Source organism: Chenopodium quinoa, unplaced genomic scaffold, assembly GCF_001683475.1.
Source record: "Chenopodium quinoa cultivar QQ74 unplaced genomic scaffold, ASM168347v1, whole genome shotgun sequence".
Taxonomy (NCBI): Eukaryota; Viridiplantae; Streptophyta; class Magnoliopsida; order Caryophyllales; family Amaranthaceae; genus Chenopodium; species Chenopodium quinoa.
Window position 1 is genome coordinate 1,291,497 of NW_018744662.1, and position 14,067 is coordinate 1,305,563.

Genomic DNA, 14,067 nt, shown 5'->3' on the forward strand with positions numbered 1-14,067 from the left:
GAGATTTGTCATTTCTTTTTTGAATTATAAATTTAAATTGTCACAATTAGTGAATAAGGTTTGGGATTTTAAATTCAAGCGTCAGTGCGTCACATAAAATAAATAAAACAACAAAAGATATCTTTAGTGTTAAAATTAAAAAAGTATCTTATGATATTAGGAATTTTATCCATATATCTAATGAATGATCTTCATAAATATACACAATTTTAAATTAAATAAAATAATTACTAGAACCGTGCATCGCACGGGCTTACATCTAGTAATATTTATTAAAGTAAAATATCAGTTGCTATTAATAATAATTTAACTTATTATCAAAACTACTTCTATCCCTTGGCTCCAAAGATATTCTTAATTTGCTTTTTATTCTTTCAAAATCTATAGTGATAAATTCGTTAGGTTTTTCCTTGAATCTAAAGTTTTATATGGCCTTTATACAACACCTCGCTCTATCCTAATTACTTGAGATTAAGAAGATAATGAAATTAAAGTACTAGAGAAAGTCTCATGCATATATATAAGGAAACGTTACAAGTATTTTTCTTGACAATCTCTTATTCGATCTCTTCAAGTCTTACATCTATATATACTACATATACAATATAACTACGTACTATAGATATTTAACCCCATGATGTGCCGATCACGTTGAAGGTTGTCCAACTTTAGCACTTGAACCCTCATAACATCGATTATCCACCATGTGTTTTATAATGATTCCCTGAACAAAGCAAAAACATGAAAAAAAACAAAAACAAATTAAATCATTTACTCTTATATTGTGAATTTTTAAACAACTTAATTACATTACAAGCATTATATAATCAACAACTTTTTACAAAAACTAGTACTCCATGATAAATTAGCATGCAAATTTATCCATAGATAATTAAAGGCACTTGGATCAGTGTTTGTGTTCAATGTACTGAACCTTCCCTACTTTGAGGATGGTCTTCTTAACTTAACACAACAATACTATATTAACCTCTTAATTCAAAAGGAACTAAAATTGCAAGAGAAAAAAATTAACAAGATATGTACTTGCCTACGTACTTAGTTCAATCCTCCTCCACCACCACCTCCTCTGCCTCCTCCGGAACCGCCTCCTCCTCCTCTGCCTCCTCCTTGGCTACCTCCTTGACCTCCGCCAGAATGACCTTTGCCTCCTCCTTGACTTCCTCCTGAGCCACCTTTGCTGCCTCCTTGACTACCCCCTTGTCCTCCGCCGGAACCACCTTTGCCTCCTCCTTGACTACCTCCTTGTCCTCCGCCGGAACCACCTTTACCTCCTCCTTGACTACCCCCTTGGCTTCCTCCGGAACCACCTTTTCCTCCTCCTTGACTACCTCCTTGTCCTCCGCCACCTCCTTTACCTCCTCCTCCTCCTTGACCACCTCCTTTACCTCCTTGTCCCCCGCCTTGACCACCCCCTTTACCTCCTTGTCCTCTGCCTTGACCACCTCCTCTTGCCTGATCAATATCAAATTCTTCTTCTTCAAACCCTCCACCTCCTCCACCGCCTCTTCCTCCTCCTTGTCCTCCGCCACTTCCTTTACCTCCTCCTCCGCCTTGACCACCTCCTTTACCTCCTTGTCCCCCGCCTTGACCGCCTCCTTTACCTCCTTGTCCTCTGCCTTGGCCACCCCCTCTTGCCTGATCAATATCAAATTCTTCTTCTTCAAACCCTCCTCCACCTCTCCCTCCATGTCCTCCGCCACCCCCTCCATGTCCTCCTCCACCATACCCACCCCCTCCATGTCCTCCGCCACCATAACCACCTCCTCCGTGTCCTCCGCCATACCCACCTCCTCCGTGTCCTCCGCCATAACCACCTCCTCCGTGTCCGTTAATGTCTATGACCTCTTCTCCGCCACCTCCACCGCCACCTCCTTTACCTCCTCCAGAGCCACCACCTTTACCTTTGCCTCCTCCTTGGCCACCTCCACCTTTACCTCCTCCGGAGCCACCTCCTCCTATACCACCTTTACCACCACCTTGACCTCCTCCTATACCTCCTCCTATACCTCCTTTACCACCACCTTGTCCTCCTCCAGAACCACTTCCCTTACCTCCGGCTTGATTGATGTCAAACGCGGGAACTTCATCTTGTCCTCCTCCGCCGCCGCCTCCACCTCCTTTACCACCACCTTGGCCGCCTCCCCCTTTGCCACCTCCTTTGCCTCTTTGGTTAACTCCTTCCCTTGTGTCTTCTACAATCTCCCCATCAACTACATACGTACACATGCATGCAAATTATTATCACATATAATCGAATCATTATTTAAGTATCTGTACAAGTCATATATAACATTACATTATTACATAAAGTTATTTGTTTAAATTATTAAATTCCACTAATATAATTAATTAGAACATGGAGTTTATATAATAGAAATGAAAATGCATGCTCACCTTTTCCAAGTGAAGAAATGAAGAGAGCCGAACCAAGCAAAAGTCCTAGCAAAATAAACGTCTTGAACGTCATTATATCTTGTTTTGGTAATGTTTTGATGAAATATTGAAGTAATATACTTTACTAAAATGGTAATAAAGCCAATTTATAGGCCAACATTTTTGGGGTAAAATCGACATTCGGACGTAAATTGTAGTGTTGCATGTCACCAATAATCTAACACGTGGTGAATGTCATGTGAAGGTACGATGTTGGACGTGGTGACATGCCGAAGAGCAAGATTGACACTCGTTCACTTTGGCTGTATTTCATTTTGCTGATAGATTTTAATTACTTTCTACTCCATCAATGCATTTGTCGTGTTTATAAAATCATATCCTAATTTGTCCTCTCTCTGTTCGGAATTAATTTAATAGTTATATTATTGTTATTGACTTATTATGTTTATTGTACAAGATATCTCACCGATATTAAAGCTATTTTAGTCTAAATCATGATTAATATGTATGGAGCAGCATACTACTCTTATCGACATATAGTCATAATAAACTAATTACTTGGAGTACCTTAAACTATATTTTACAAAAATATAAAAATATGACAATTTTTTTGCACATCTTAAATTATTTATGAATTGATCAACTAGTATTTAGACTAATTCCATATTATTATTATTATTATTATTATTATTATTATTATTATTATTATTATTATTATTATTATTATTATTATTATTATTATTATTATTATTATTATTATTATTATTATTATTATTATTATTACGGAGTATTATTATTATTTTTTTAGAAGGGAAAATACACAAAATGTTAGTCATCTCTTCTTCTGATAGTGAAGATAGCAACCCTAACTTGTTAAATAATAGAAAATATTGAAAAAAAAATTGCTATCTAAAAAAGATTCAATAAATAATTAATTGTTTATAAACACTGCAACACCTTTATTTCATTTTCAGGAAATTTTAAAATAAAATAAAATTATGGAGTATTATTTGTCGACAAAAAGACATGAACCTACCCTCAATATCATACACTATTACATTGAGAAAGAATTGAACTACATTAAGGTAAAGTCGAGAATGATGAGGCTTAATAAATTGGTATATAGCTTTCACAACCAACAAAAAAGAAAAAAAAATCTAGTATACAGACAAAGACACATGCAGTGAGACATGTCTCGGAAAATTTAAGAGATGCAATCTAAATTTTTTGCCAAATACAAATTTTGGCTGCATCCGCAATCAAAAGATAGAATTCATACAAATTTAAGGAGGTTTTATCCCAAAACATATTATATCACAGGTGTTGTTTGGGAAGTCAACTTCAACACTCCCCCTTACGTGTAAGGTCACTTTAATAGTTTAATCCGTCACATGTGATGTGTTTCGTGGGGCTAGAGCACATTTTTCATTCTCTTTTCTATTATATGGAAGATCGATGTTTTATACTCCCTTCATTTAAGTTCTACTCACTTTCTGTTTTCATTCGTTTTTTTGTCTAAAATCTACTCACTTTTACTTTATTCTTGATGATATTTTTTTATTCATTTTTTTTATCACTCATAATCCCACTTTATAGGACCTAATTTAATTTTTTTAATAAATCCCTTTCTATCTCTTTTTTCTATGATACAAAGACACTGACATGGATGGTCGCCATTTTCTTAAACACAAGCTGACATGACAATTTTACAAACATGCAAACTTATTTGGAACACATAAGGGTCTGTTCCGATTGACTGAACTGAACTGAACTTATTAATTAGTGATTTTTAACTACGGATTAGGGATCTTTGATTATTTATTGATTATTTATTGCTATACATATGTGTATATACAAATGTACATATTAAAATATTTACGAAAAATATACTATATAATTATAAAATTTATGGAAAATATATTAAAAACTTGAAACCTCTAAACATTTTAAACACATATAGTATTTAATTTAAAAATAAAATAGTATTATGACAAAAGAACACAAAAACACTTACATGTATCTAACTCATTATTATTATTATTATTATTATTATTATTATTATTATTATTATTATTATTATTATTATTATTATTATTATTATTATTATTATTATTGTTATTATTATTATTATTTATTGATGATTATTATTATTATTTATTGATTATTAATATTAGTATTATTATTTCAATTATTATTGTTATTATTATTATTATTATTATTATTATTATTATTATTATTATTATTATTTATTGATTATTATTATTATTATTATTATTATTATTTATTACTTATTGATTATTATTATTATTATTATTGTTGTTGTTGTTGTTGTTGTTGTTGTTGTTGTTGTTGTTGTTGTTGTTAATATTATTACTATTATTACTTTTATTATTATTGTTGTTGTTGTCGTCGTCGTCGTCGTCGTTGTAATAAGAGCTTAAAAGAATGAAATTTGGCTTTATATTATTAGCAATATCATTAGACATAAATTAAGAGCTGAACTGAACTGAACTGAACTTAGGGCTGTGCACGGTGCGGTTTGGTGCGGTTTGGATCTCAAACCGCACCAAACCGCAAAATTGCGGTTTGTGATTTTTTCAAACCGCACCAAACCGCAATTCTATACAAATCGCACCAAACCGCACCGCAAAATACGGTTTGGTGCGGTGCGATTTGCGGTTTTTTCCATAATTTTTTTACCTCACAAATAATGATTATTTGCTAATCTTTTGTTATGAAATTTTTACTTGGAAACTGTACAACTATGCAAATAATTCAATAAAGAAGTAGTGCTTTACTTCAATGTTAATAGTGACCCAGTAACATGCCAAGGCAAACATGGAGCAAAATCATTAAGTAAACCACAACCACTCCATTACAACTCCAAAGCACAAGAAACGGAAAGTAATAAGAAAGGAAAACTTTGGTTTTCTTAATAATGACCCAGACAATTCAGTACATATAAATACAATATAAGAGTCTTCTTTCCATATAAGAGTCTTTGCATTAAATTGCAGATTGCGGTGCGATTTGGTTTGAAATTTTTTTGAAACCGCACCAAACCTCAAAACCGCGGTTTGGTCAAATTTGAAAACTGCACTGTAATTTCCAAACCGCAAACCGCACCGTAGCGCAAAATTGCGATTTGGTTTGCGGTTTGGTGCGGTCTAGACCGTACTCTGCACAGCCCTAACTGAACTGAATTGAACTGAACTGAACTGAACTAAATTTCAACGGAAGAGAATAGACCCTTAACTTGTACCAAAAAAAAGAAAAACAAAAGAAAATTAAATATGGTAGAATGAGAGATATTTCTTGAAAGTTTGTATAATTGTATCAACAAAGAATTAATTATGTATTAATATATATTCACAATAATTCACAAACATTATTATAGTACGAGTAGTTCAAAAGGGAGTTACTTCTTCATTAAAAGAGTAAAGATCTCAAAAAAAATGTTTAAATTGCTTAAGCTATCTTTAAAAGTTTTTAGTCACGTGCGATGATAAAAGATTGGAATTGACGAATTGTTAGTTTGTGACATATAAAAGAGAAAATAAGAGAGATGTCTATTATGAACTAATTACTGTTAAATTAGATTCTATAATGTCTTGGGTTATATAATTATATTATATTCAATTTATCTTAACTCGAGTTGATAAATAGGGTACTAATATAATAAATATTCGGGTTGGGTTGATTAAGATTAGGTTGACTTGTGTCATCGGATCTATAATGGTTTGGGATGAATTCAGGTCCGGTTTAACACATGTCATATTGAATCTCATGTTCAATCAAGCTAGTTAGATAGCAAGTTTGACTTAGGCCCGGTTCTCTTCACCTTAATTTTGCTGAACTAAAATTATTTTTACTGAATTGAAATTATTTTTGCTGAACTTAAATTATTTTTACTGAACTTAAATTAAATTTACTGAACTGAAATTATTTTTGCTGAACTAAAATTATTTTTACTGATTTTCTATTATAATTCTTCTTTAAGAAAACTAAATTTTACTGAACTGAACTTATTTTTTTTGAACTGAAATTATTTTTACTGAACTGGAATTATTTTTACTGAACTGAACTTATTTTTACTGAACTGAAATTATTTTTACTTAATATTATTTTTTTAAAGTGAATAGAACAGGGCCTATATTTAGGTAAGGCTCAGATCAAATGGTTGTCAACTTTTGATAAATCTAATTGCATGGGTAGAATATAATAAAAATGGAAGGAAAAGAAAGAAACTAAGGGTTTTCTATATAGTAACCTTGTTAATTTCACTTGTTTACGTTGTGCCCCAACATATATCACTTTCCACACTGTAACCCTATTATACATTTTGTTTCCATACGGTAACCTTGTCGTTATCCCGCCGTTAAAAATTCCGTTAATGGGGCCCACTCTCAATTTTTAATATTTTTTTTTGTTGATTTGCACGTTGGAAAATATTGCACTAAAGGTTTTCGGGGCTATTTTGGTGTTCAAGGGTCCAAATTGAGCTCAGGTTTTCGGGGCTATTTTGGTGTTCAAGGGTCCAAATTCTCGTTTTTCTTATTAAGTAATGTCTCGATTTACGTGTTCACGTTTTAATACTTATAACGAGGCATTTACATTATTTTTTTGTAAAATCTGAGTTCAATTTGGATCCTTGAGGAACAAAATAGCCCCCCCAAAACCTTTAACGGAACATTTTCCAGCGCGCAAATTGAATAAGAAAATATTAATAAACTGAGAGTGGGCCCCACTAACGGAATTTTTGACGGCAGGATAACGACAAGGTTACTGTATGGAAACAAAATGTATATTGGGGTTACAGCGTAGAAAGTGATATATGTTGGGGCACAACGTAGAAAAGCGAAATTAACAGGCTTACTATATAGAAAAACCCAAGAACAACGTATTTCCACATAATATATATTATGAATGGATAACAATGAATTGAAGTCCATAGGAAGTCCACATTAAATGCATAATAATGCTATGAATCCTACTAAAAAAAAATGCAAAACGATTTCTTATCCCTCTACTAATTTAATTTTATTAACAAAAGGCTTCGATTTGTCTTGGCAATCAGTCAATTGAATGATCATTTATACAACAAACCTTAATTAAAATTAGGGTATTTATCAGAAAAAAGTACATCTTTTATTCTTGTGGCAAATATATCATTACAATTAGGTATAGGCTATAGTATATAATTTTATAGTTATTAGAGGATTTAAATTGGTCTAAAATAAATCAATGAGTGAATGTTTAGAATTCTCACTTAAGGTGGCTTTTATGCGTAAGTATATACATAGAAAAATCAAATACTAGAAAAAAAAAAAAAAAAAAAAAAAAAAAAAAAAAAAAAAAAGAAGTATATTCCGTATGTCTCTAATCAATAATTGAGCTTTGCATTGATTCAAAATCCAATTTTCATGGTTAAAACATATTACTCCGTAATACTAACCTAAATTTCTCCAAAATTCTTAAAATGAAACGTAGATAACAATACTTTAATTGTTAATTTCAATTCAAATTTTCGCCAATCCATGAAACTAATGCTAATGATATGCTCTTACAATTATAACAAAATTGAAAAAATATAAGATCAAATTAACAACATATACAATGAAACTCTTTCAGCTACATGCAGTGAATGGCAGATTGCATTAAATATTTGTTCATGATAATAAATTAGATCTATGAATTCAACATCCAACTACAACTAAACTTTGATCATTAAATTAAATCTGGTACGGTACGTTCCTGCACCATGTTTCCTAGGGCTTATTATATAAGGTATGTAAATGAGCACAATATTCATCATCAAAATTTCATCAATCAAATCATCAAATTTGTTGAGTTTTTATTAAAAAAATGGTTTCTAAGGTTTTTCTTCTATTGGCTCTTTTGGCTATTGTTTTTCTCATCTCTTCTGAGGTTGCAGCTAAAAGACTTGACTCAAACTTCCACTAATTCCGAACAAATTAAGGGTAAGCTAGTTTTCCATAATCTTTCATTTCTCAAAAACTACAAAATGTAAATAACCTAGCTAGTCGAGTGACATGATCGTTACATATTTTAAATTCAGGTCGGAGTCATTTTTATAAAAATGCATATGCTGCCATGTAAAAGTTACATTAAAACTATTCTTCGTGCGCGTATAACTTTTAATGTCTAATAATAATGACTTATTGTGGAGTATAGTGTCGTCAGTTCGTCACATACTCACATGAGATATGTAGACCTTTGAAACTTTTTCCTCTCATCCTTAATAATTGCAATAGTTTGATTGACAATGTAGGCTTGTTCTCTTTAAATTATTTTCAGTTTAATTTAGCTTCAATAAGTTCAGTTCTTAATTTTTTTCTCTCATAAAATATCCAGTTCAGCTCAGCTCACTTCAATCAATCATAGCAGGCCCTGCACATGTTAATGTGCAACTTTTTAACTACTTCATATATTATTAATAAGAAGTATAAAAAGTTGATATAATAATGTCTATATAAATAAAGATTAATCCAAAAATATATTACATAACAGCAAATGTATTTTTATATGTTGGTAAAAAAAATAATAAAAAAAAAATTATAGTTAAAGTAAGTATATAAATTGTGTAAAAAATCAAATGGTTGCAATTATCATAAAATGAAATTTTTTAAATTACTACCCAAAAATGTAACCATTTTCGAAGTAACCACCTATTTAATTTTTTTAATTTAAATTACCACCCCTTAAATTAAATAAATGCTCAAATTACCACTTATTTTAAAAATCCGGTGGATTTTCCGTCTGTGGGCCCCACCTAACGCTAATTTTGACCCTTTTGACTGATTTTTCTCTTTAAAACGCTCTCCTAATTTCAATTCACATTTTTCCCTTTGGAATTTGGTAGAATTTAGTGAAGGAAATGTGAATTAAAGTTTAGAGAGCGTTTTAAAGAGAAAAATCGGTGGGAAAATCAGTCAAAGAAAGTGTTAGGTGGAGCCTACAGACGGAAAATCAACCGAATCTTTGAAATGAGTGGTAATTTGAACATTTATTTAATTTAAGAGGTAATAATTTAAAATAAAAAATTAAACGGATGGTTAGTTCTAAAATTGTTACATTTTTGGATGGTAATTTAAAAATTAACCTAAAAAAGAAGATAATTTTTGTACAACCATTGTAAATGCTAGGTCAACTTACACTTGTGGCTCTCTAAACAACCAAAAAAAAAATTGTAAATACTAGGTAAAATTAAATTATTAATAAAATAAATTATAAGTAACTTATTTTGAAGCCAGCACCCATTAGAGTAATTAATAATGTTCATGTGTGAATGTAACAATGTTAATATTTTGCAGATAAGAAAGTTGACACCAAAGTGGAGGATGCCAAGCACGGATACGGTGGATACCCCGGCGGAGGATACGGTGGCTACCCAGGTGGTGGCTATGGAGACCGAGGTGGCGGATATGGACGCCGAGGTGGATATGGTGGCGGAGGAGGATACAGAGGCCGTGGAGGATATGGAGGCCGAGGCGGATACGGAGGAGAATGCGGGCGTTACGGTTGCTGCTACCGTGGATACAATGGTTGTAGAAGGTGTTGTGCTTATGCTGGTGAGGCCGTTGATAACAAGCCTCATAACTAGCACTGTCAAAACGGTTTGACAGTTCGGTTTCGGTTCGGTTTGAAATCGGTTCGGTTTGAAATCGGGTCGGTTTGAAATCGGTTCAAATGTCTTACGGGTCGGTTTTGGTTCGGTTTAAATAATTATCGGTTCGGTTCGGTTTATTCTTGAACGGTTTAAATTCGGTTCGGGTTATAAACGGTTCGGTTAGTAAACGATTCGGTGCAAACGGGTTGCGGTTTGTTGACGGTTCGGTGTAAACGGTTTTTAACCCGGTTTAAATTCGGTTCGGGTTGTAAACGGTCCGGGTTGTAAACGGTCCGGGTAGTAAACGGTTCGGTGCAAACGGGTTGCGGTTTGTTAACGGTTCGGTGTAAACGGTTTTTAACCCGGTTTAAATTTGGTTCGGGTTGTAAACGGTTCGGTGCAGACGGGTTGCGGTTTGTTAACGGTTCGGTGTAAATGGTTTTTAACCCGGTTTAAATTCGGTTCGGTTTGTAAACGGTGCGGGTTGTAAAAATTCCAGGTAGTAAACGGTTCGGTGCAGACGGGTTGCGGTTTGTTAACGGTTCGGTGTAAATGGTTATTATCCCGGTTCAAACAGTTTCAGGTTGGAAACGGTTCGGTTGTTTTTTGGTTTAGTTTTATTTTAGTTCGGTTATAACTGGTTCGGTTCGTTCACGGGTTTGGTTCTTCTACGATTTAACATTATTTAGATCGGTTTTATTTCAGATTTACTAAATTACGGTTCGAGTCTGTTTTTGATTTCAAAAAATTTTGTACTACTTTCTAACTTTTTGCTAGTTAACAAGTTTTATATCAAGCCGAGACTTCATCACTTCATATTGAGGCATCATATTATATGCAAATTCTCATTAATTTTATAAATACATATCATGTTATGATTTAAGTTTAGCTATACTGATCTTACTAGTTTATTATGAAGTAGATTATAAAAGTTTAGTGCATTAATGTATTATTGTTTTACTATCAGATTATTATCTGCTTCTGATTTGATCATTTAGTTAATAGTGTCATAATCATGATTTGATGAGTTGTTGTGACATCGAAATTTGCAATTTGGTATTCGATACTTAATTAGTCAACAAGACTGATAATTAAGACTCGTTTATCATTATATATTTGCATAAAGTTATACATGAAGATATTACAGAGTAGTTTGATTTGTATAATGAAAGAAAACATTAATGAAGAAGAAGGTAATGTTGATTCCTTCAATCGATTATACAGATACATAACATATAACCATCTCATATTCTCATAGTTAGATATTATTAGTATAAAGGGATGAGAAACATAAGATTATTATATTTTTGTATATCCTTTACTGGTTTACCCTTAAGGCTTAAGTCACTAATTAGTAATTAGTAATTACTTAATTAGACTAACAAGTTAATCAGAAAGAGTAACTTTTAACTTGAGTCTAGTAGATCAAATACTGAAATGGTATTAGTATATTACCGAGTATGATAGTCTAGTACGCTGCTAATCTGTTATGCAGCTATGCTAAATTGACAATTGCTCATATAGTCATATTAGTCAATCACTCATGTAGACATAACTCATATCTAATTAAGTAATTTGTATTTATGTACTAATCTACTAGTCAACTATATCATTTATAAGTTTACACGATTACAAGTGTATTGCTTATAGGTACAGCTAAACTGATATAAATATAACCATATAACAAATCCGTAGTACTTCTAACTCTCTAAGATATGACATCATTATTTATTGAACAATTTTCGATTTTTTATTAATCGCAACGCCTAGAAATTACACGCTAACCGATTCACATTTTATAATTTAAAGAACTTAATATTTTAATGTGTGTGTTAAAAAAAATGATAAAAGCTGATATTATGAAAGTGAATATCGTTTTATCGGGATCCGAGAAATGTAATTAGTTTTTTTTTAAGTCATGTAATTAATTAATTGTATAAAAGTTTGTTTAATGTTATTAAAATAAAATTAAAAATTTTGATTTTTACAAAGTGGAAAATTAATTTCATTTTTTTGGTTGACAATTTCAACAAAATATGGTGGGAAATTTCCCTCCAAAAACCAAAAGGAAAAACACATTTTAGATTTAGAATTTAGATATTTTGATTCTTTAATAATTAAATAAACATGTGGTTCATATATTATGCAAAAGAGAAAAAAAAAAAAAAAAAAAAAAAGTGAAACGTGAAACTGTGAAAGACTGAAAGGCAATTAGGTTCTTCATTCATCCTCTTCATTCATCCTCTTCATTCCACAGCATTCACCGTTCTTCTTCTTCATCCTCAAATCGAAGCGTTGAATCCTCACTCACTCTCAAGTTCTCAACTCTCAAGCTCTGAACTCTTAGCCTTCAATAGCTCAAAGGTAAATTTTAGTTAATTGTTTTTGTTTTCGTTTCGTTTTTTTTGATTTTTTTTTCGATCTCTCCATTCTCGTTTTTTTTTTCATTCTCCAGTTCTCCATCTTCAAATCTTCCTCTCCTTCAACCCGTCACTGCTCAAAGGTAATTTTATGTTAATTTTTTTGTTTTCATTTCGGTTTTATGTTGCTGATTCGTTGTTTGCAGGATTTGCATGTCTTTATTTTTTGATTTTTACTTCTGATTTGTTCATATAATTTCATATAATTTCTGATTTGTTCATATAATTTCTGATTTTTTGATGTTGTTCATGTAATTTTTAATTTTATTGTTCTTGTTGTTCATTTAATTTCTGATTTTTTAATTTTATTGTTCTTGTTGTTCATTTTTTGTTATATCTATTTGTGAGGTGTTCTGGCCTTACCAGCTTTGGCTATGCTCAGTTCTGATCAGGGTTGTGGTTGTAGTACCATGAGCAACAATTGAGTTGATTTGGTTACCTTATTCATGCTCGTGGTTTCTTTTCGTGTTATTAATTGTGCTTGGTTTTTTTCAGGCTGCTGTGTTGTTGCTGGTCTGCCTTTGTGACTGTTTGCTGTTTGTTGAGCATTTAAAATGTATGGCTTTGTCTATAATGCTCTATTAGTCTTCAAATATACTGAATGCTATCCTTTGTTCTATCAGCTGCATTGTTCTCTCATTAGTGTTTCTGTTTATGTGGGTTAATGCTGAATGCTAGCAGGATTTTTTTATTTAAGTTTGGGTTTTGTTTTGTTGCAAAAGTGCAAGTGCATTCAGATAGGAGTTGTCTAATAGTGTTTAGTATATTTTAGGACTGAATTGTAGATGGACTACCTCAGCTTAGAGCATGTAGTACTAGCTAGGGTCTGTCCTGTGCTGCTGCTGTTCTAATGTCTGGCCAGATCTGCTAGATGTACAAGGCTAGATTGTAGGATCTGCTGGGTGTTTTCTGCCCTGTTTAGAGCAGAGTCTTTCTGGCCATGGTTTGTGCTGTCCTAGTTGATGTCTCTGCTGCAGGCTGGGTGCTGGGGTTGGTTGCTGCTGGTTTTCTAGGGTATTGCAGCTGTGGTTTTGCTGTCGTCTTGTGTTAGCTGGGCTGTGTTGTCTGTCTGTTGCTAGGCTAGGTTGCTGGTGTGCTTTGCTTGAAGCAAGCAGGTCCGGAGCTGCTGTGTTAATTTGCCTTTTTTTTTTATTTGCCCTTAATTTGCCTTTTTTTTTCACTTGATTTATACTATTGTGTTTTTGTTTTTTCAGCAATGGAGCAAGAGTTTATTGGTTTTGATGAGGATTCTACTGTAAAGAATCAAGATTCTACTGTTCAGAATCAAGATTCTACTCAACGTACCACTAGTGGTAGTAAGCGTGGACGAACATCAGATGTTTGGAGGTATTACACCTTTTTTGATAAGATGGTTGGTCTTGCTCCGATAAAATATGCTCGATGCAATGTTTGCGGTAATGAATATAAAACTCCAGGTAATGCTGGTACTTCAACTTGTAAAGCTCATACTAAGACATGCATGAATAAAAATCCACACCATCCTGGAAATCATGAAAGTGGTGTTGAGCTCCTGTTTAATCAAACACGTCATTTACAATTGCTTGCTAGAGCTATAATTTTGCATTCCTATCCTTTAAGTAT

At 32.6% G+C, this 14,067-nt stretch overlaps 2 protein-coding genes across 3 annotated transcripts; one reads left to right on the forward strand and one right to left on the reverse strand.

Annotated features, from left to right (window-relative positions):
- Positions 1 to 484: 484 nt before the first annotated feature.
- On the reverse strand, positions 485 to 2,555 carry LOC110701931 (glycine-rich cell wall structural protein-like). 2 transcript variants are annotated; one of them, XM_021879542.1, is made up of 3 exons: positions 2,416 to 2,555; positions 1,057 to 2,231; positions 485 to 724 (listed from the first exon to the last, which is right to left on the reverse strand). In XM_021879542.1, the coding sequence occupies exons 1-2, from the start codon at positions 2,486 to 2,488 to the stop codon at positions 1,057 to 1,059; spliced, it is 1,248 nt and encodes a 415-aa protein (XP_021735234.1). In that variant the 5' UTR covers positions 2,489 to 2,555; the 3' UTR covers positions 485 to 724. The 2 variants fall into 2 exon arrangements, with proteins under 2 accessions (XP_021735234.1, XP_021735233.1); XM_021879541.1 differs by having other exon boundaries at positions 1,049 to 2,231.
- A 5,621-nt stretch (positions 2,556 to 8,176) lies between these two features.
- Positions 8,177 to 10,087, forward strand: LOC110701801 (glycine-rich protein 3-like). Its single transcript, XM_021879427.1, has 2 exons — positions 8,177 to 8,396; positions 9,750 to 10,087. The coding sequence occupies exons 1-2, from the start codon at positions 8,177 to 8,179 to the stop codon at positions 10,037 to 10,039; spliced, it is 510 nt and encodes a 169-aa protein (XP_021735119.1). The 3' UTR covers positions 10,040 to 10,087.
- Positions 10,088 to 14,067: the final 3,980 nt, after the last annotated feature.